Source organism: Protomyctophum parallelum, assembly GCF_964188405.1.
Source record: "Protomyctophum parallelum genome assembly, chromosome: 23".
Lineage (NCBI taxonomy): Eukaryota > Metazoa > Chordata > Actinopteri > Myctophiformes > Myctophidae > Protomyctophum > Protomyctophum parallelum.
This window is the reverse complement of record NC_139715.1, coordinates 27,084,999-27,104,529: the sequence shown is the minus strand read 5'-3', so window position 1 is coordinate 27,104,529 and position 19,531 is coordinate 27,084,999. Positions and strand designations below refer to the sequence as shown.

Genomic DNA, 19,531 nt, shown 5'->3' with positions numbered 1-19,531 from the left:
ATGTAGTATGTCAAACCCACAGATGTATAGTTCAGTGTATGTAGTATGTCAAACCCACAGATGTATAGTTCAGTGTATGTAGTATGTCAAACCCACAGATGTATAGTTCAGTGTATGTATTATGTCAAACCCACAGATGTTGTATAGTTCAGTGTATGTAGTATGTCAAACCCACAGATGTTGTATAGTTCAGTGTATGTAGTATGTCAAACCCACAGATGTTGTATAGTTCAGTGTATGTAGTATGTCAAACCCACAGATGTTGTATAGTTCAGTGTATGTAGTATGTTAAACCCACAGATGTTGTATAGTTCAGTGTATGTAGTATGTTAAACCCACAGATGTTGTATAGTTCAGTGTATGTAGTATGTCAAACCCACAGATGTTGTATAGTTCAGTGTATGTAGTATGTTAAACCCACAGATGTTGTATAGTTCAGTGTATGTAGTATGTTAAACCCACAGATGTATAGTTCAGTGTATGTAGTATGTCAAACCCACAGATGTTGTATAGTTCAGTGTATGTAGTATGTCAAACCCACAGATGTATAGTTCAGTGTATGTAGTATGTCAAACCCACAGATGTATAGGTCTGTGTATGTAGTATGTCAAACCTACAGATGTATAGGTCTGTGTATGTAGTATGTCAAACCTACAGATGTTGTATAGTTCAGTGTATGTAGTATGTCAAACCCACAGATGTATAGTTCAGTGTATGTAGTATGTCAAACCCACAGATGTATAGGTCTGTGTATGTAGTATGTCAAACCTACAGATGTTGTATAGTTCAGTGTATGTAGTATGTCAAACCTACAGATGTTGTATAGTTCAGTGTATGTAGTATGTCAAACCCACAGATGTTGTATAGTTCAGTGTATGTAGTATGTCAAACCCACAGATGTATAGTTCAGTGTATGTAGTATGTCTGAAAGAGTGCTGGCACTCGGAAATAGTTCGTGTATGTGGAATGGACAGAATGGTGAGCAGGCAAGGCCACCGGCCAGGCTGACCAAGAGGAGGCAGAGGCAGAGGATTCGTTTAAGGGTTTTAATTGGTGTGTGCTGTACAAAGGGACAAACAATATACAAGGTGTGGCATCAGTAAACGTATCCAAATCATAAATAGCAGTTACATCCGATAACGTCAATACTAAATAATATTCATGTCATGGGCAGCCTATATATACAATATCAAACACCTACACAATACACGCATATCTATATATATGAATATAATAGGTTGAATAATATGTGAATATAATAGGTTGAATACACAGTATATATACACATACCTACATATATACATACACACACATATACACATGCATATACATATATATACACATATATATATATATATATATATATATACATAAACACACACATGTGTGAATACACATATGGGTGATGCCGTTATGCAGGCCAAACACTATGTCTATTAGTCAACAGTTCGATTCAATGACCCATTAAGAAATTAAACAACTCAAGTACTGCTAGTCATATAGTATATAAACAATAACAGGTGCAATGAAGTGAGTCCATGATGGGTGATTAATAGTTATGGCAATGAATAAACAGTTGGGTTTCCAGAGGCTTTGAACTCACGTTTGTTTAGTGGACGCACACAGTTGAAGAGAGATGGTGCTGGAGGTTTGGTATACCAGCCAGTATGGTGAAGCATGCATGAATGAGTGAGTGCATTGAGTCCTATTTGTAGCCTCCCACACCTGTGTGCAGTGAGCAAGCTGCCAGCCACTCAGCCTTGATTGCATGATTGGCAGGGAGGCTCCATGGGCCTTTTCACAGCCACCCCGGAATTTAGGTAAATTCCTTTTTATACAAAGGCTCAATGTTCCTCCTCAGACACCTCCGGAAGAGGGACTATCCTGGCAACAGGGCGGAGATAAGTCCGGTTCTTTACCTGGACCTCAACAGTTCGGACACGACCATCACGACCAGGAATGGTCTTCGTGACCCGGCCGGTTGGCCAAGAGGCACGAGGCAATTGGGGGTCCACGATCATGACCACTCGACCTTTGGTCAAGTTGGGCGTTTCCTGTCTCCATTTCCCTCTCTGTTGAAGGCTCGGAAGGTAATCTCGGATGAATCGAGCCCAAAAGTGGTCAGCCAAGACCTGGCTGTGCCGCCAGCGGCGCTTGCCGATGAGATGGTGGTCTGCATAGATAGCCTGAGGGAGTGAGGCATCCTTTCTGCCCATCAGCAGGAGGTTTGGGGTGATTGGATCAGGGTCAGCGATATCTGAGGAGAGGTAACCAAGGGGCTTGGAATTCAGTATTCCCTCCACTTCGATGAGAACTGTTCGCAAGACAGTCTCGCTGCAGGTCTGGTCACCCAAGACGACTCTCAGGGCAGTCTTCACAGATTTGATCTCCCTTTCCCATGTCCCTCCGAAATGCGGCGCACCCGGGGGGTTGAATTTGAAGGAGATCTGGTGGTCAGATAACTGGTCCTGAAGCTGAGGCTCCATCGTTCTGAAAGCTTCCTCTAGCTTTGTTTCTCCTGATCGGAAGTTGGTACCACAATCAGCGAGGACCTCGAAGGGGGTCCCCCGTCTTGAAATGAACCGTCTCAGGGCCATTAAGAAGGCTTCAGCATCCATACTCTCGAGTAGATCCAGATGGACACATCTGGTCGTCAGACACTTGAACAGGATGCCCCATCGCTTCTCCAATCGCCGGCCGATCTTGATGGTGAAGGGCCCGAAGCAATCAACTCCCGTCGACCAGAAAGGAGGCTTGTACAGGCGGAGACGGGCTGGTGGTAAATCTGCCATCTTGGGTACCACCGTGCCGGCTCTCCATTTCTGACACTCCATACAGGCGAACTGATGCTTGCGAATGGCCCCTCGTCCTCCAATTATCCAATACTTCCGTCTGAGTTCACCATAGACTCTCTCCGGTCCCGGGTGGAGGAGATTGGAGTCGTAACTCTTGATGAGTAGCCTGGTCGATGGGTGTCTGGAGTCAAGGACGATGGGATGAATAGCATCGGGTTCCATGTCCTCAGCCTGCCTCAATCTTCCGCCAACTCTGATCAGCCCTAGGGCTTGGTCGTACTCAGGAGCCAGAGAGATGAGACGGCTATCCTTCGACACCTCCTTCCCCGCCTTTAGAGCTTTCAAGTCTTCAGGGAAGCTGCTCGCCTGAGACTCCTGGAACTGGAATGTCTCTGCCGTGATAGAGGTTGAGGGAGCCACCCCGTCAACACTCCCCCGTGTAGCAGCAATCAGCTCTTCCCAAGTTTGGAAATCTTCAGGGTTGGGGAGGGCAGTGGTTGGTGCAGAGGAGATGTGATAACATCGGTAGGATTTCCTCAGCTCTGAGTGCTCCTCAGACAACGGAAGGGAGGCAGACAGATGGGCTGGCCATCTCTCCTCGGGTTCCCTCAAGAAAGGTGGTCCAGCAGTCCAGCGACTGGGTTCAGTGAGTTGTTGGAGTGTTTTCCCACGTGTGATGTCATCAGCGGGATTCTGTGGGCTGTTGACGTATTTCCAGTCATCGACGTTCGTCAACTCTTGAATCTCTGCGATACGTGTCCCAACGAAGACTTTATACCGGCAGGATTCGGACTTGAGCCAGGTGAGTACGGTGGTAGAGTCACTCCAGTAAGTGACCTTCTCTATCGGCAAGGTAAGTTCGGCCATTAATGTAGTGGCCAACTGGGCACCCGACAGCGCGGCATTGAGCTCTAGTCGGGGCATGGATGTTTGGCGCTTTGGGGCGACTCGAGACCTTGCCATGATGAAGGAGACATGAAGGTTGCCATCTCCATCGGCCACACGGAGATACGAGACGGCGCCATATGCCCGTTCAGATGCGTCACAGAACACGTGGAGTTCATACGTGGAGTCGGGTCGGTCAGCACCAGGTGGCACATAACACCTCGGCATCTGCACCTTCTCGATCTCGGATAGCTCCGACTCCCAAGATGTCCATCGCTCCACAAACGCAGCCGGGTGGATGGGTTCATCCCATTCTCTCTTGGTGTGCCACAAGTCCTGGACTAGGACTTTGGCTCGAGTTGTATAAGGGAGAAGATAGCCGAGTGGGTCATATTGGCTGGCTAGGGTCCGGTATATGCCACGTAGCGTGGGGGTCTCAGTATCCCGGGTGGAGCGGTTCCGGTAGCCCAGAGTATCTGGAAGGCAGCTCCATCTCAGTCCTAGAGTGGACTCTTGAGGGTCAGTGCCCGATTGGGAGAGCCATAGGTCGGTACTGCTCGACCGGGCTTCTGGTGGAAGGTGTTGGACAACTTCTGCCGCATTGCTAGCCCACTGGCGCACCTCAAAGCCTCCTTTGGCCAGGATACAGCGGACTTTGTCCAGGAGGACTTTGGTGTCGGCCGTGGACGGTAGGCTCTTTAGGCAATTGTCCACATAGAATGCCTTCTCTACAGTGTCCTGGATTTCAGGACAACTGTCCGGATGCTCTCTGGCATGTTTCTGGAGAGCATATATTGCGCAGCAAGGGCTGCAGGTGGTGCCAAAGGGAAGCACCCGCCATTCATAGATGGTGGGATTGGACTCTTTCACTTCTCTCCAGATGAAACGCAGCAGTGCCGCGTCGGAAGGCAGCAGGCGTATCTGGTGGAACATGGATTTTATGTCCCCACTGATTGCCGTGGAGTGCTGCCGGAACCGGATGAGGACCCCAAGCAAGGTAGGACCCAGGGTTGGACCAGGAAGCAAACAGTCATTTAGGCTTTGTCCAGCAACCCGAAAGGAGCAATTGAAGACAAGACGGTTCTTCCCACCGTGCTGTCGGACAATATGGTGAGGAAGATGCCAGCTCTCACCCTGAGGTTTCTCCGCATCGTCTTCCGGTGGCACCTCAGACACATACCCTGACTTCACCAACTTCTGGATCTCGTTGTTGTGGATTTCAGCCAGTTCCGGATCCCTTTCCAGCCTACGCTCGGTTCCACGGAGTAGGGGGAGGACCACCCTTGGTGTCGTGGAGAGAGGAGGATGGTTTGGAACTCTCAACAGCGGAGTTGCGTACCGTTGGACTCCCTCACCCTCCGGGACGATGGCAGTCCTCCGTTCCAGAAGGTCCAGGGCATAAGTGTCATGTTTGGAACGGGTTACTTCCTTGGGCTTTCGATGTGGGAAAGTGTCCATCTGCCACAGTAACTCCACATTGCGAAGAAGCTCAGCGGAGAGGTTAGGGGCTGGAGTTGGGCTGCTGCCGGTGAAGAGGGTGTTCCAGGCTTGTTGTGCCCCATGGGCACGGGTAAAGGGATGGGCTGGACCCTGGACTGCCCAACCCAGGGATGTGTGAATAGCAACAGGCCCTCCGGTAGGACCTGCCACCACTGGCTCAATCGGGGTAATGAGGGACGGGTAGTCGGACCCGATGAGGAGGAGAGGCTTAACTTTGACCAGGTTAGGCAGTGGGAGTCCCTCAAGGTGAGAATAATGTTTCTGGAGGGCACTCCCTGGACAGGTGTGTTCAGCCAAGTCAAGTTCATGAGCAGTGAAGGCATTTTCAATCGGGTACACCAGGTCAGGTCGACCTAGGGGGGAAATGGAGAAGGCGACTGTTGCGCCCTTCACCTGGAGCACATCCTGCCTCACCGTCCTGAGGTTAAGGGTCTCTGGAGTCCCCTTGAGGCTAAGCTGCCGGATGGCAGCTGGGAGGATGATGGTTCTTTCAGATCCATCATCTAAGACGGCGAATGCTTCCATGCTCTTTTGTCCATTTCTTAAGGTGACCTTCACCACTTTCAACATGACCTTGGATGAGCAGCTTGGTTGGTCAACGTACAGCCTCTTAGGGGCTGCTCCCACCATCAGTACGTTCTGCTCCCTCTTGCCCTGCTCCTTCTGGAAGTGGGGGACGACATCATGCAGAACGGTGAGATGAATGTCTTTGCATCGATTGCAGGGTTTCTTTAAAGTGCAGGTTTCCACCTTGTGGGTCCGTGCACACTTGTAACAGCGGTTACCGGCGGTTATCCAGGCTTTGAGCTGTGGTTGAGTGAGCTCTCTGGCTTTGGTACAGGAGCCCAAGAAGTGGCCTGTAGCATTGCAGTAAGGGCAATATGGCTGGAATTTGGAGTTCTTGCCCTTTTGAGGAGAAGCTTTCTTCCCATCCTCAGTGCTGAAGTACATGGAGGTCGGGTTAGCCTTGCGGGGAGCTTTCCTGTCCTCCGACTCCTTCCTCACCTCCGCATCATTGGCTGAGACGGTGGCTTGTTGGGCAATGATCTTTGCTTTGGCTTTAACTTCCAGCCAACTGGCCAGATCCTTGAGCACATATGTGCGGCTGGAGCCCTCCTTCAGAATGCCTCGTGCCAAGCAATGTTCAATGAAATTCTCACTGAGGGAAGGTGGAAGCTTGCAGAGCAGTTTGTCAACGTGGGAACCACATTTGAGCTCGTTACAATTCTCTCCCTCGACCGATTCCAACATGGACGTCAGGGACCGTACTGCCAGGGTGAAGTCCTGGAAAGCTGCAGCATCCCTGGCCTTGACAGTAGGTCCTTCAAAGATGCGGTTAAGCTCGGCTTGGACCAGCTGACGGGGCTCTCCATATCTCGCCTTCAGGGCCTGGAGGGCCGAGGTATATGGCGTCGGTGAGTGCATATAAGATTTTGCCAGGGTGTAGGCACTGGGCAGATGGAGGTGGTCCAGCAGGACCTGGTACTTGTATTGTTCGGAGAGATGACTGTGGATCCCCAGCAAGCTCTTCAGCGCCATCTCCAGCAGAATAAAGTCACTCTCCTTCCCACTCTCAAAGTAGGGAAGCTTGGGCCGTGGTACTCCGTATGCCGAGGCCACCAGAAGTTCCATAAGGCCTGGTGACTGAACTTCCTGGGCAAACAGTGGACCAACAGCTGTCGGGGGGTTGCTCTGCACCGCGTTGGTGGGTCCACAGTTACGGTCCGACTGAACTGTCCCATTGGCGGGCCCGGATTCTGGTCGAGAGGGCCTCTGACCGGTAGGTGGCGGTAACTGGCGGTAGGGAGATGGGCTGGATAGATCCCTACATTGGGGAGGAGTCCTTTCCATCGCAGAGCGAAAGGTTTGGTGCGGCAGCCCTCTCTCCTCCTCCCTCGACGACTCTGCATTGAATGCGACAGGGCCCGGTGTTGCACTCTGTCCGCCTTGGAAGGCTGCGTATGCAGGGCGGTCCAGGGAGACCTGTTGGGCGGCGCCCCCTGCCGGGTGGACGGACTCTGCCTGGTGGACGGCCTCTGTGTCTTCATCTGCCTGCTCGTTCTGCACAAGGAAAGACGAGACAATCTGGGCTTCCTCCAACCTCTGCCTGGCCTGTCTCAGCCGCCGCTGTTGCACCATGTGCTTGGAGATGGACTCCTTCTCCTGCAGGTCCCGCCGAGTCCGCTCCTCCAGGATCCGACATCGCTCGTCCTTCTCCTTCAGGTCCCGCCGAGTCCGCTCCTCCAGGATCCGACATCGCTCGTCTACGATTCTGTCCTCATTGATCTGCTGTTCAATCTCTACCAGAGCCATGGCCCTCTTCCGCTCTTCGAGGGCGGCCACTTGGGTGTCATGCAGGGCTATTGAGTGTCCGCTGTGCCGACTTCTATGGCTGGATGCTCTGGAGCCGCTCTGTCCAGAAACCGCCTGGCTGGCAGCTCTGGAATAGTGAGCCGAACCTGCCTGGCTGGGCGCTCTGGAGTGGTGGGTGGAGGGTGCCTGGCTCGGCGCTTTGGAGTAGGGGGCGGAGCCTGCGTGGCTGGGCGCTCTGGAGTGGTGGGTGGAGGTTGCCTGGCTCGGCGCTCTGGAGTAGGGGGCGGAGCCTGCGTGGCTGGGCGCTCTGGAGTGGTGGGCGGAGCCTGCGTGGCTGGGCGCTCTGGAGTGGTGGGCGGAGCCTGCGTGGCTGGGCGCTCTGGAGTGGTGGGCGGAGCCTGCGTGGCTGGGCGCTCTGGAGTGGTGGGCGGAGCCTGCGTGGCTGGATGATGCAGCAGGCGGTTCCTCTGCGGGCTGGCCCGGTTCCACCAAGGCTGCACTCGGCTGTTGTCGCCTCCTCTGGGGGTGAGGCAAACCTTCAACCAGCAAGGCAGGTTGTTGCCTTGTGGCATGGGCCTTGGGTCGGACGGTGGCTCCCTGGAGCGGCTTCAAGGCCCTTTCGTCCGGCTCCGCTTGATCCTCCAATTTCTCTTCTTCCTCCTCTTCATCCTCCAGCCTTCTGCCTTCCTCTTTGCCTGCCATCGGTTCCATTACATCCGGCTCGAAGGACCATTGAAAGAGTGCTGGCACTCGGAAATAGTTCGTGTATGTGGAATGGACAGAATGGTGAGCAGGCAAGGCCACCGGCCAGGCTGACCAAGAGGAGGCAGAGGCAGAGGATTCGTTTAAGGGTTTTAATTGGTGTGTGCTGTACAAAGGGACAAACAATATACAAGGTGTGGCATCAGTAAACGTATCCAAATCATAAATAGCAGTTACATCCGATAACGTCAATACTAAATAATATTCATGTCATGGGCAGCCTATATATACAATATCAAACACCTACACAATACACGCATATCTATATATATGAATATAATAGGTTGAATAATATGTGAATATAATAGGTTGAATACACAGTATATATACACATACCTACATATATACATACACACACATATACACATGCATATACATATATATACACATATATATATATATATATATATATATACATAAACACACACATGTGTGAATACACATATGGGTGATGCCGTTATGCAGGCCAAACACTATGTCTATTAGTCAACAGTTCGATTCAATGACCCATTAAGAAATTAAACAACTCAAGTACTGCTAGTCATATAGTATATAAACAATAACAGGTGCAATGAAGTGAGTCCATGATGGGTGATTAATAGTTATGGCAATGAATAAACAGTTGGGTTTCCAGAGGCTTTGAACTCACGTTTGTTTAGTGGACGCACACAGTTGAAGAGAGATGGTGCTGGAGGTTTGGTATACCAGCCAGTATGGTGAAGCATGCATGAATGAGTGAGTGCATTGAGTCCTATTTGTAGCCTCCCACACCTGTGTGCAGTGAGCAAGCTGCCAGCCACTCAGCCTTGATTGCATGATTGGCAGGGAGGCTCCATGGGCCTTTTCACAATGTCAAACCCACAGATGTATAGTTCAGTGTATGTAGTATGTCAAACCCACAGATGTTGTATAGTTCAGTGTATGTAGTATGTCAAACCCACAGATGTATAGTTCAGTGTATGTAGTATGTCAAACCCACAGATGTATAGTTCAGTGTATGTAGTATGTCAAACCCACAGATGTTGTATAGTTCAGTGTATGTAGTATGTCAAACCCACAGATGTTGTATAGTTCAGTGTATGTAGTATGTCAAACCCACAGATGTTGTATAGTTCAGTGTATGTAGTATGTTAAACCCACAGATGTATAGTTCAGTGTATGTAGTATGTCAAACCCACATATGTTGTATGGTTCAGTGTATGTAGTATGTCAAACCCACAGATGTATAGTTCAGTGTATGTAGTATGTCAAACCCACAGATGTATAGTTCAGTGTATGTAGTATGTTAAACCCACAGATGTATAGTTCAGTGTATGTAGTATGTCAAACCCACAGATGTTGTATAGTTCAGTGTATGTAGTATGTCAAACCCACATATGTTGTATAGTTCATTTCCAAAGTGATCACATTATTTTGTGCAATTAAATGGTCAGCTAGATAACAATCTCCAGGTGGGCTGTCATGTGCCTTTTACTGAGGCTTCCGTCTGGCCACTCTGCCATAAAGGCCACTGATTGGTGGAGTGCTGCAGAGATGGTTGTCCTGATTGGAGGAGTGCTGCAGAGATGGTTGTTGATTGGTGGAGTGCTGCAGAGATGGTTGTTGATTGGTGGAGTGCTGCAGAGATGGTTGTCCTGATTGGTGGAGTGCTGCAGAGATGGTTGTTGATTGGTGGAGTGCTGCAGAGATGGTTGTCCTGATTGGTGGAGTGCTGCAGAGATGGTTGTTGATTGGAGGAGTGCTGCAGAGATGGTTGTTGATTGGTGGAGTGCTGCAGAGATGGTTGTTGATTGGTGGAGTGCTGCAGAGATGGTTGTCCTGATTGGAGGAGTGCTGCAGAGATGGTTGTCCTGATTGGTGGAGTGCTGCAGAGATGGTTGTTGATTGGTGGAGTGCTGCAGAGATGGTTGTCCTGATTGGTGGAGTGCTGCAGAGATGGTTGTCCTGATTGGTGGAGTGCTGCAGAGATGGTTGTTGATTGGTGGAGTGCTGCAGAGATGGTTGTCCTGATTGGTGGAGTGCTGCAGAGATGGTTGTCCTGATTGGAGGAGTGCTGCAGAGATGGTTGTCCTGATTGGTGGAGTGCTGCAGAGATGGTTGTTGATTGGTGGAGTGCTGCAGAGATGGTTGTCCTGATTGGTGGAGTGCTGCAGAGATGGTTGTCCTGATTGGTGGAGTGCTGCAGAGATGGTTGTTGATTGGTGGAGTGTTGCAGAGAGTCCTCAGTCCTCAGAGTGACGCTGGAGCTCTGTCAGAGTGTCACCTCCCTGACCGAAGCCCTTCTCCCCCGATTGCTCAGTTTGGACGGGCGGCCACCTCTAGGAAGAGTCATGGCTGTTCTGACCTTCTTCCATTTACGAAAATGATGGAGGCTATAATGCATGTGCTCTTCGGGGACCTCCAATGCTGCAGAACTTGTTTGTTACCGTTCCCCAGCTCTGTGCCGCGATACAATTCTGTCTCGGAGGTCTACAGACAATAGAGCGTTGCAGTCCCGCCCCCTTTCATGACGACGCCAGGCCCAGTCCCGCCCCCTTTCATGACGACGCCAGGCCCAGTCCCACCCCCTTTCATGACGACGCCAGGCCCAGGAAATGATTCCCAAATGAATTTTTCCCATAGACATTTCAAAAGGTATTTATTTAAAGACGGTTACGCCGCGGACAAAGCCAACTCAAGTCGTTTTTTTTATTTATTTAGCGAATGCAAAGTCCTTAAGCCAAACGGTTGCCTCCTGGTCTGCTGTGTGGAGGGTAATTAATCCTCCTTCCAGTCTTTGGAGAGGACAAACTTCTATGATGTGCTTCATAGTTTGCTCCTCACCACATGCACACAGTAGGCTTGGGCTACTGCCCCATTTGTGGAGGCTGGCCAAGCAGGGGCCATGTCCAGTCCTGAATCTATTGAGCGTAGACCACTGTCTCCTTGGGAGGGTGGTGCCAGGGACTTGTTGGTTGGGGTCTGACACCAGGTGTTTGTTTGGGACCTCATTGGACTCCCATTCCCATACTCGAGTCGTGACAACTCATGACAACAAACACAATATTATGGAAGAAAAACAACAAAAAAAGTGTAACCTGATGTTTTTTTCTTCTTTCTAATTATTTGTTCGGCCCAAATAAGTGTGTTTGTTGTCGTGATTTGTCACGACAAGAGTTGGCTTTGTCCGCGGCGTATAAACGTCTTTAAATAAATACTTTCTGAAATGTCTATGAGGAAAATGAACGGAGAATCATTTCCTGGGCCCTGGTGGTAGGGGGCCAGACTTCATGGCTTGTTTTTTGCTCTGCCATGCACTGTGAGCTGTGGGGCCTGATATAGGGCGCGTTCGGAAACGCGCACCGGGAATGTGTTCAGTTTGTTGAGTGTGGTGGGCGGGGACGTCACAGAGTGCGTTCAGTGTGCCTTATTTCCGAACGACCACAGCTGTGACGCATTCACACGAATCACACCGGACAACCCCAGCTTCAGGGTAGGGTCGCTCAGTGCGGGCACTCACTGGATTTTCGAACGACAACGCACTGAGTGCACTGAATAAACGAACGACAAGAGACCACACCAGTGCGTTCAGGGCGCATTTCCGAACGCGCCCATAGACAGGTGTGTGCCTTTCCCAATAAAGTCCAATCAACTGAATTTGCCACAGGTGCACTCTAGTCAAGTTGTAGGAACATCTCAAGGACAATCGGTGAAAACAGGATGCATTTGAGCTCAGTTTTGAGTGTCATATCAAAGCGTGTGAATTCTTATGTACATGTGAGATTTCAGTTTTTTATTTGTAATACATTTGAGACAAATGCTAGAAATAAAATTCCACTTTTCTATTATGTGTAGATTGATGAGAAAAAAAATACGAATTGAATCTCTTTTGAAATGAGGCTGTGCCGAAAAACAAAATGTGGAAAAATGAAGGAGTGTGAATACTTTCCGGATGCAAGCTCGTACAGTGCGGTTTCCGCCCAGAATGGGTTTGAACCCATTTTGGGCGGGAAACCCTTTTGGTGTTTTAAACATTATGTTATAATTTAGCTATTGAAAATAGCTCGTAGCGCGCCACTCGGCTTGTATAGGTCTGCTATTTTTGAAAATCACACCCGTGTGAACTGAGTGGTGCAACCCCCCCCTCCTCCTCCTCCTCTCTCTCTCTCTCTCTCTCTCTCTCTCTCTCTCTCTCATTAGCAGGCAACAGAGCAGCACTATATCTCTCTCTGTTTCTGGCACAACAGCGCCCCTACTGGTACTAATAGTCATATACTCGTGCTCAGATACACAGGCATAGGGTGAACACGGACATTGCTGGTTGTATAGGAGTGCAGGTTGCACCACTCAACAACTGTGACTGGTCTAAACACACAGAGAGACATGTCAGTACAGTAACGGACCGGTGCATTAAAACCTCAGAGATATTGTTCCCTCTGACCTCTGACCCCCCCCCCCCCCCCCTCCCCCCCATTACAGGTACATCAGGACCCTGTACCTGGGCATCCAGTCGCGGCGGCAGAAGGAGCACCAGCGGCGCTGGTACTGGGCCATGATGTTCGAGTACGCCGACGTCAACATGCTGCGCCTGCTGGAGACCTTCCTGGAGTCTGCGCCGCAGCTGGTCCTTCAGCTCTGCATCATGATCCAGGAGAACCGGGCCGAGACGCTGCAGTGTAGGTGTACACTGTACTGTATACTGTACCTGTACTGTATAATTTGCAGTGTTGTTTTCGTCGACTAAAACTAAGACGAAAAATGTTCGTCGACTACCTTTTTTCACTGACTTGACTAAACTAAATAAAAACTAAATAAAAACGAATCTATGATGACTAAAACCAAGACTAAATATACTGACAATTTTGTCAACAAATAAAAACTAGACTAAAATGTTTAAAGGGACTAGTGATCCAGTTTTATGCTGGGTTGCATGCTGAAAATAGCAGATATACAATCAATGTATATGTATATACAATGTATATCTGCTATTTTCAGCATGCAACCAAAGTGTAAAATATGTCATTACAACGACATCAAGGCCTGTCAAAACACATTCTAGTCGACTAAATCAACTGTAGATTTAGTCGACTAAAATCGTATGACATTTAGTCGACTAAAACTAGACTAAACACTAGAACATTCCAGGTGACTAAAATGTGACTAAAACTAAGTGAAAACTACTGTATTCAAGAGACTATGACTAAAACTAAAATAGAAATTTGCTGCCAAAAACAACACTATGTGTATATGTCTGATCTGGACTCCAGAGTGTAGGTGGACGTGCTGTACTGTACCTGTACTGTATATGTCTGATCATGTCCAGAGTGTATACTGTAGGTCAGGGCTGGTCAACTTTGTCGATGGAGAGGGCCAATATATTTCCACACTCACTCCAGAGGGCCATTGTATATATTACGTTACTGTCGTAGCAAAAATAGCTGATCTACAAGCTCAAAACGTGCAGCGGTGCGACGCGTTTTGAACTTGTAGATCAGCTATAAGTCCAAGTTTTATTTAATTTCAAATGCCTTTCAAAGGCCATTAATTATAGTTATGACTTTATGAACTAAATAGAAATACATTGGACATAAGAAAATAACATTTTAATACTACTCATTCAGCTATACTATTTCAGACTTAAGTAATTAAAGTGTGTCATGTTTTGCAAATCAATAATAAATCAGTATTCTGATATCAACCTGAGGGCCACATCAAGTGAAGGTGGGGGCCGCATGTGGCCCCCGGGCCGCCAGTTGCCCATGTATGCTGTAGGTGGATGTGCTGTACTGTACCTGTACTGTATATGTCTGATCATGTCCAGAGACTGTATAGGTACAGAAGGGCTTTAAAACCCATTCTGACCTGAGATCAGATTAAAAAAAATGTCTTCTAAATCCTGACAGTTTTCTGAAAACGCTATGTTTCTATGTCAGTCGTTCTTCGATTTTGCAAAAAATAGCAGACCTACAAGCTCGTAGCGCGCCACTCCGTGGCACGCTATGAGCTTGTAGATCTGCTATTTTTCAATAGCTAAAGCATAGCATAATGCTAACACCAAAAGGGGTTCCCGCCCCCAATATGGGTTAATGTCTCAATTTCACTTTTGTTTCTTGTTTTCCAACTGGATCCCATATATGGGGTTTCTGGAAAGTCAAGGAATATCGAAAAAGCTATTTCATACAGAAAAAGTCAATGGAGTTTGAACGATATATATTTCTATTTTTGTGCATTTTGCCTGAGCATAAAATATCATAATCATAAAAAAAATATTTAGTGTATAAGCGATTAGGTATATGGCCAAGCAGCAAATTAACATAGTTGTACAGTATGTATAGCATATAAGCTGCCCTGAGAACATTATTCAAAAAGGGAGCTGGTCCCATTGTCATGCAGGCTGTTGTGGTATCTCACACATATCAGGTAAACGCAATGAATGCTTTTGTTAGAAACCCTGTTGGATTGTTTGGTGCATGACGGACCTTTCTCTATTGTTTCCTGTCTTTGTTTCTCTCTATTTCCCATGGTTGCATTTATAAACAATGTCAATTAATGAATATATGGACGCAGACAGCAAGTTTCCCTCTTTCTCTGTCTGTCTCTCTCTGTCTGTCTCTGTCTGTCTCTGTCCCTCTCTCTCTCTCTCTCTGTCTCTCTCTGTCTGTCTGTCTGTCTGTCTGTCTGTCTGTCTGTCTGTCTGTCTGTCTGTCTGTCTGTCTGTCTGTCTGTCTGTCTGTCTGTCTGTCTGTCTGTCTGTCTGTCTGTCTGTCTGTCTGTCTGTCTGTCTGTCTGTCTGTCTGTCTGTCTGTCTATCTGTCTGTCTGTCTGTCTCTCTCTGTCTGTCTCTGTCTCTCTCTGTCTCTGTCTCTCTCTGTCTGTTTGTCTCTCTCTGTCTCTGTCTGTCTGTCTCTCTGTCTGTCTGTCTCTCTCTCTGTCTGTCTCTGTCTCTCTCTGTCTGTCTCTCTCATCCCACCTCATTCTCTCTCTCTCTCTCTCTCTCTCCTTCTCGGCGGTGTATATATATATATATAGGCGTGTCCTCCCTGGCGTCTCTCCTGTCCCTGGCGTGGGTGCTGGCGTCGTACCACAAGCTGCTGCGCGACTCCCGCGACGACCAGCGCAGCATGAGCTACCGCGGCGCGCTGCTCCACCTGCTGTGGCGCCTGTTTACCATCTCGTCGCGCGTGCTCTCGCTGGCGCTCTTCGCCAGCCTCTTCCACCTGTACTTCGGCATCTTCGTGGTGTTCCACTGGTGCGCCATGGCCTTCTGGGTGGTGCACGGCGGCACCGACTTCTGCATGTCCAAGTGGGAGGAGGTGAGTGAATGAATGAAATGAACGAATGGTTTATTTCGGTACTTACATTTTTTACATGTTAAAGACAGACTGTAAAGTCAAGTTTAGCACCGAAAAGGTGTAGGCTGAAGCCGAAGCTTATTTTGCCTAACACTTTTTAAAAGTAACATTAGTTACTGACAAAACAAAAACAAAGTAAGAAGACAAAAGCGAGAAAACCAAAAAACAGAAAAACAAAAACAGCAGAAGCAGAGAAGAGAACGAAACATTTTTTTTTTCCTTTTCTTCTTTTAGTTGTTGGATGTGACGGGCTCATTTAAGAGAACAATCAGAGCTCCGTCCAAACGAGGGAATTGAAGTGATAACGATGAACAATAATAAAGTTATAAAGTTTAATTATGATAGGAATTACATTGATTTTATAGTGTTTTATATTTATTAAGTACCTTGATTTTGAACAACGTTTTGAATCTGACTATTCCAAAGGTCTACCCCAGGGGGGCAGTCAGCCAGATATTTCGTGAAGCCTCATTTGAAATCGGTAGTTCATATGTGGCGCCTGTTGTGGCGCTGGACTGGACCCAAAAAGCCCCATAGCTCCATAGAGGCCCATGTATTTTGGCCCAACTTCACCTAGACTGTATTACCTTAATAAACATGGTCATGAATACTTTCTTCTTCCAGTCACTAGTTTAAAGTCTCATTTCTAATGTCATGATATTCTTTTTGGAAAATTATGGTCCCATTAATTAAAAAAATTACCATAAAGAAAAAAAAACATCGCGTATGTTCTGAGGGGCGTGGCTACCGTTACAGTCTATGATCGGGATTCCCCTCCCACTCGAGTCAAAATAAAAACCAACGGAGAAGAAGGGGGGAAGTCCCGCCTCGTTGTCTGGGCAGCCAATGGCCAGCTGGTCCAAAACGGAGCCAGCCAATGGCCAGCTGGTACCAAAAGGATCTAGAAAGATGGCGACTTACAGTGCAGGAATAACAGGCTTCATTTTACGTCCATGTTAGACCCGGCGAACGCTTTGTCCATATTTTTTACAGTCTATGGTCTACCCCTATATTTTAGATATACATCTTGCTTTTGTGTTGTTCACAAAAGGTGCTGTTCAACATGGTGGTGGGCATCGTGTACATCTTCTGCTGGTTCAACGTCAAGGAGGGCACCACGCGCTACCGCATGGTGGCCTACTACAGCGTGGTGCTGGCCGAGAACACCGTGCTCACCGGCCTCTGGTGAGTGGATGCAGGGCTCTACTGTGTGCATATGCCACCACGCACGCCATTTTGGAAAGAACGTGTGATGTGTGTGTTGGGCCCCGCCCCCTCATCCATGTTATACTCGTCCTTCACAGACCTTAACGCTGATACTAATTTTGATTGATTGATTGAAATATTTATTAACAGTTTGCAGAATGACAGTACATTTCAACCACAACTCAATACAAACTATACAAAGACTGTTTGGCTGTGAGTGGACGACCCAATAAAGCATTACACTTGTTTACAAGAGGGTCCACCTTGTTCAAATCATCAAGACATTTAGAGACGTACAAATAGACACTGCTATATAAGCCAAACAGAACAGGAATTCATCTGTTCCATTCTGGTCAAACAGCCAGCGGTGCTGCTATTGTTTTGATTGATTTATTGTCTGTCTGTCTGTCTGTCTGTCTGTCTGTCTGCCTGCCTGCCTGCCTGACTGCCTGCCTGCCTGCCTGCCTGTCCTGCCCAGGTACGCGTACCGCGACCCGTTGCTGACCGACTCCTACGCGGGCCTGGCGCTCTGCGGCGTCTACCTGTCCTTCGCCGGGGGCGTGGCCATCATGCTCATCTACTACGGCTTCCTGCACCCGGCCACCGCCCACCTGCACCCCAGCCCCGCCTCCTCCTGCTGCGCGCAGCTCCTCTGGGGCCTGCCGCTGCCCCCGGCCGCCGCGTCCGCCCCGCCCACCGCCCCGCCCACGCCGGCCCACCGCCACCACTACGGCGGCGGCGGCGGCACGATGACGTCGGACTCAGACTCGGAGGACGCCACGGCCGAGAGCTGCCTGCCCGTCTTCCAGGTTAGAGAGCCCGTTCAGGACGGGAGGAGGAGGAACCCCTGTTGGTGTTTTAACCCGTTCTGACCTGAGATCAGATTCATACGAGGTTTCCACTGGACACACACTGGTCTGATTAACCCATTCTGACCTGAGATCAGATTCTAAAAATGTCAGTCGTTCTTCGATTTTTCAAAAATAGCAGACCTACAAGCTAACACCAAAATGGATTCCCGTTTAGAATGGGTTAAAGCATTATGTTTTACTTTAGCTATTTTTACTTTAATTATTTGTTTGGTCCAAAATATTGTGTTTGTTGTCAATGATTTGTCACGACTCGAGTTGGCTTCGTAATTTAAAGACCTAAAAGGTCTTTAAATAAATACGTTTTGAAATGTCTATGAGGGAAAAATGCATTGGGAATTATTTCCTATAGGCCCTGGCGTCGACATGAAAGGGGGCGGGACTGGGCCTGGCGTCGACATGAAAGGGGGCGGGACTGGGCCTGGCGTCGTCATGAAAGGGGGCGGGACTGGGCCTGGCGTCGTCATGAAAGGGGGCGGGACTGCAACGCTCTATAGTACTATGTATCTGTGTTTGAGGACCCCCTCTAAACAAGTGTTGTTTTCGTCGACTAAAACTAAGACGAAAAATGTTCGTCGACTTTTTTCACTGACTAAAACTAAATAAAAACTAAATAAAAACGAATCTATGATGACTAAAACTAAGACTAAATGCACATAAATATATAAAAAATAGACAAAATTTTTAGTAAGGGACTAGTGGACAAGAGATCCAGTTTTATGCTGGGTTGCATGCTGAAAATAGCAGATCTACAATCTCACAACGCGTCGCAGCTGCAACCAAAGTGTAAAATATGTCATTACAACGACATCAAGGCCTGTCAAAACACATTTTAGTCGACTAAATCAACTGTAGATTCAGTCGACTAAAATCGCATGACATTTAGTCGACTAAAACTAGACTAAACACTAGAACATTCCAGGTGACTAAAATGTGACTAAAACTAAGTGAAAACTATTCAAGAGACAACGACTAAAACTAAAATAGAAATTTGCTGCAAAAAACAACACTGGTGTTTGAGGACCCCCTCTAAACTGAGATGAGACATCATCAAGGGGCTCGATAAAAAAAGTATAATAACGATTTCTCCTCCCTGTAACCGTAAAGGTGCGGTCCATGCCGGCGGCCTCGGCTTCGTCCAAGATGGAGGGCCCGCTCATCAAGATCGACATGCCGCGCAAGCGCTACCCGGCGTGGGACGCCCACTACGTGGACCGCCGCCTGCGGAGGACCATCAACATCCTGCAGTACATCACGCCGGCCGCCGTGGGCATCCGCTACCGCGACGGACCCTTACTCTACGAGCTGCTACAGTACGAGTCCTCGCTCTGACACCCGCAACGACGCTACCGCTACACGCTACCGCGACGGACCCTTACTCTACGAGCTGCTGCAGTACGAGTCCTCGCTCTGACACACGCAACGACGCTACCGCTACACGCTACCGCGACGGACCCTTACTCTACGAGCTGCTGCAGTACGAGTCCTCGCTCTGACACACGCAACGACGCTACCGCTACACGCTACCGCGACGGACCCTTACTCTACGAGCTGCTGCAGTACGAGTCCTCGCTCTGACACACGCAACGACGCTACCGCTACACGCTACCGCGACGGACCCTTACACTACGAGCTGCTGCAGTACGAGTCCTCGCTAGCCTCTGACACACGCAACGACGCTACCGCTACACGCTACCGCGACGGACCCTTACTCTACGAGCTGCTGCAGTACGACTCCTCGCTCTGACACGCGCAACGACGCGGCAAGCGCCAGGCGCGCACAAGGCTCGCACGCACACACACACACACACAAGGCACGCTCGCGCGCGCACACACACACACACACACACACACACACACACGCACATGC

General features: G+C 48.7%; 1 protein-coding gene across 1 annotated transcript in view; it reads left to right on the top strand.

Moving 5' to 3' along the window:
- The window catches only part of LOC310854376 (XK-related protein 6-like), a gene marked incomplete at both ends in the record, with an annotated part of 24,684 nt that extends 5,691 nt beyond the window's left edge, over window positions 1-18,993 (top strand). The window contains 5 exons of the mRNA XM_083758980.1: window positions 12,714-12,910; window positions 15,264-15,547; window positions 16,638-16,771; window positions 17,271-17,601; window positions 18,769-18,993. Coding sequence (XP_083615106.1) covers window positions 12,714-12,910; window positions 15,264-15,547; window positions 16,638-16,771; window positions 17,271-17,601; window positions 18,769-18,993 — 1,171 coding nt within the window. The remainder of the gene's footprint in view (window positions 1-12,713; window positions 12,911-15,263; window positions 15,548-16,637; window positions 16,772-17,270; window positions 17,602-18,768) is intronic.
- Between the last annotated feature and the right edge of the window lie 538 nt (window positions 18,994-19,531).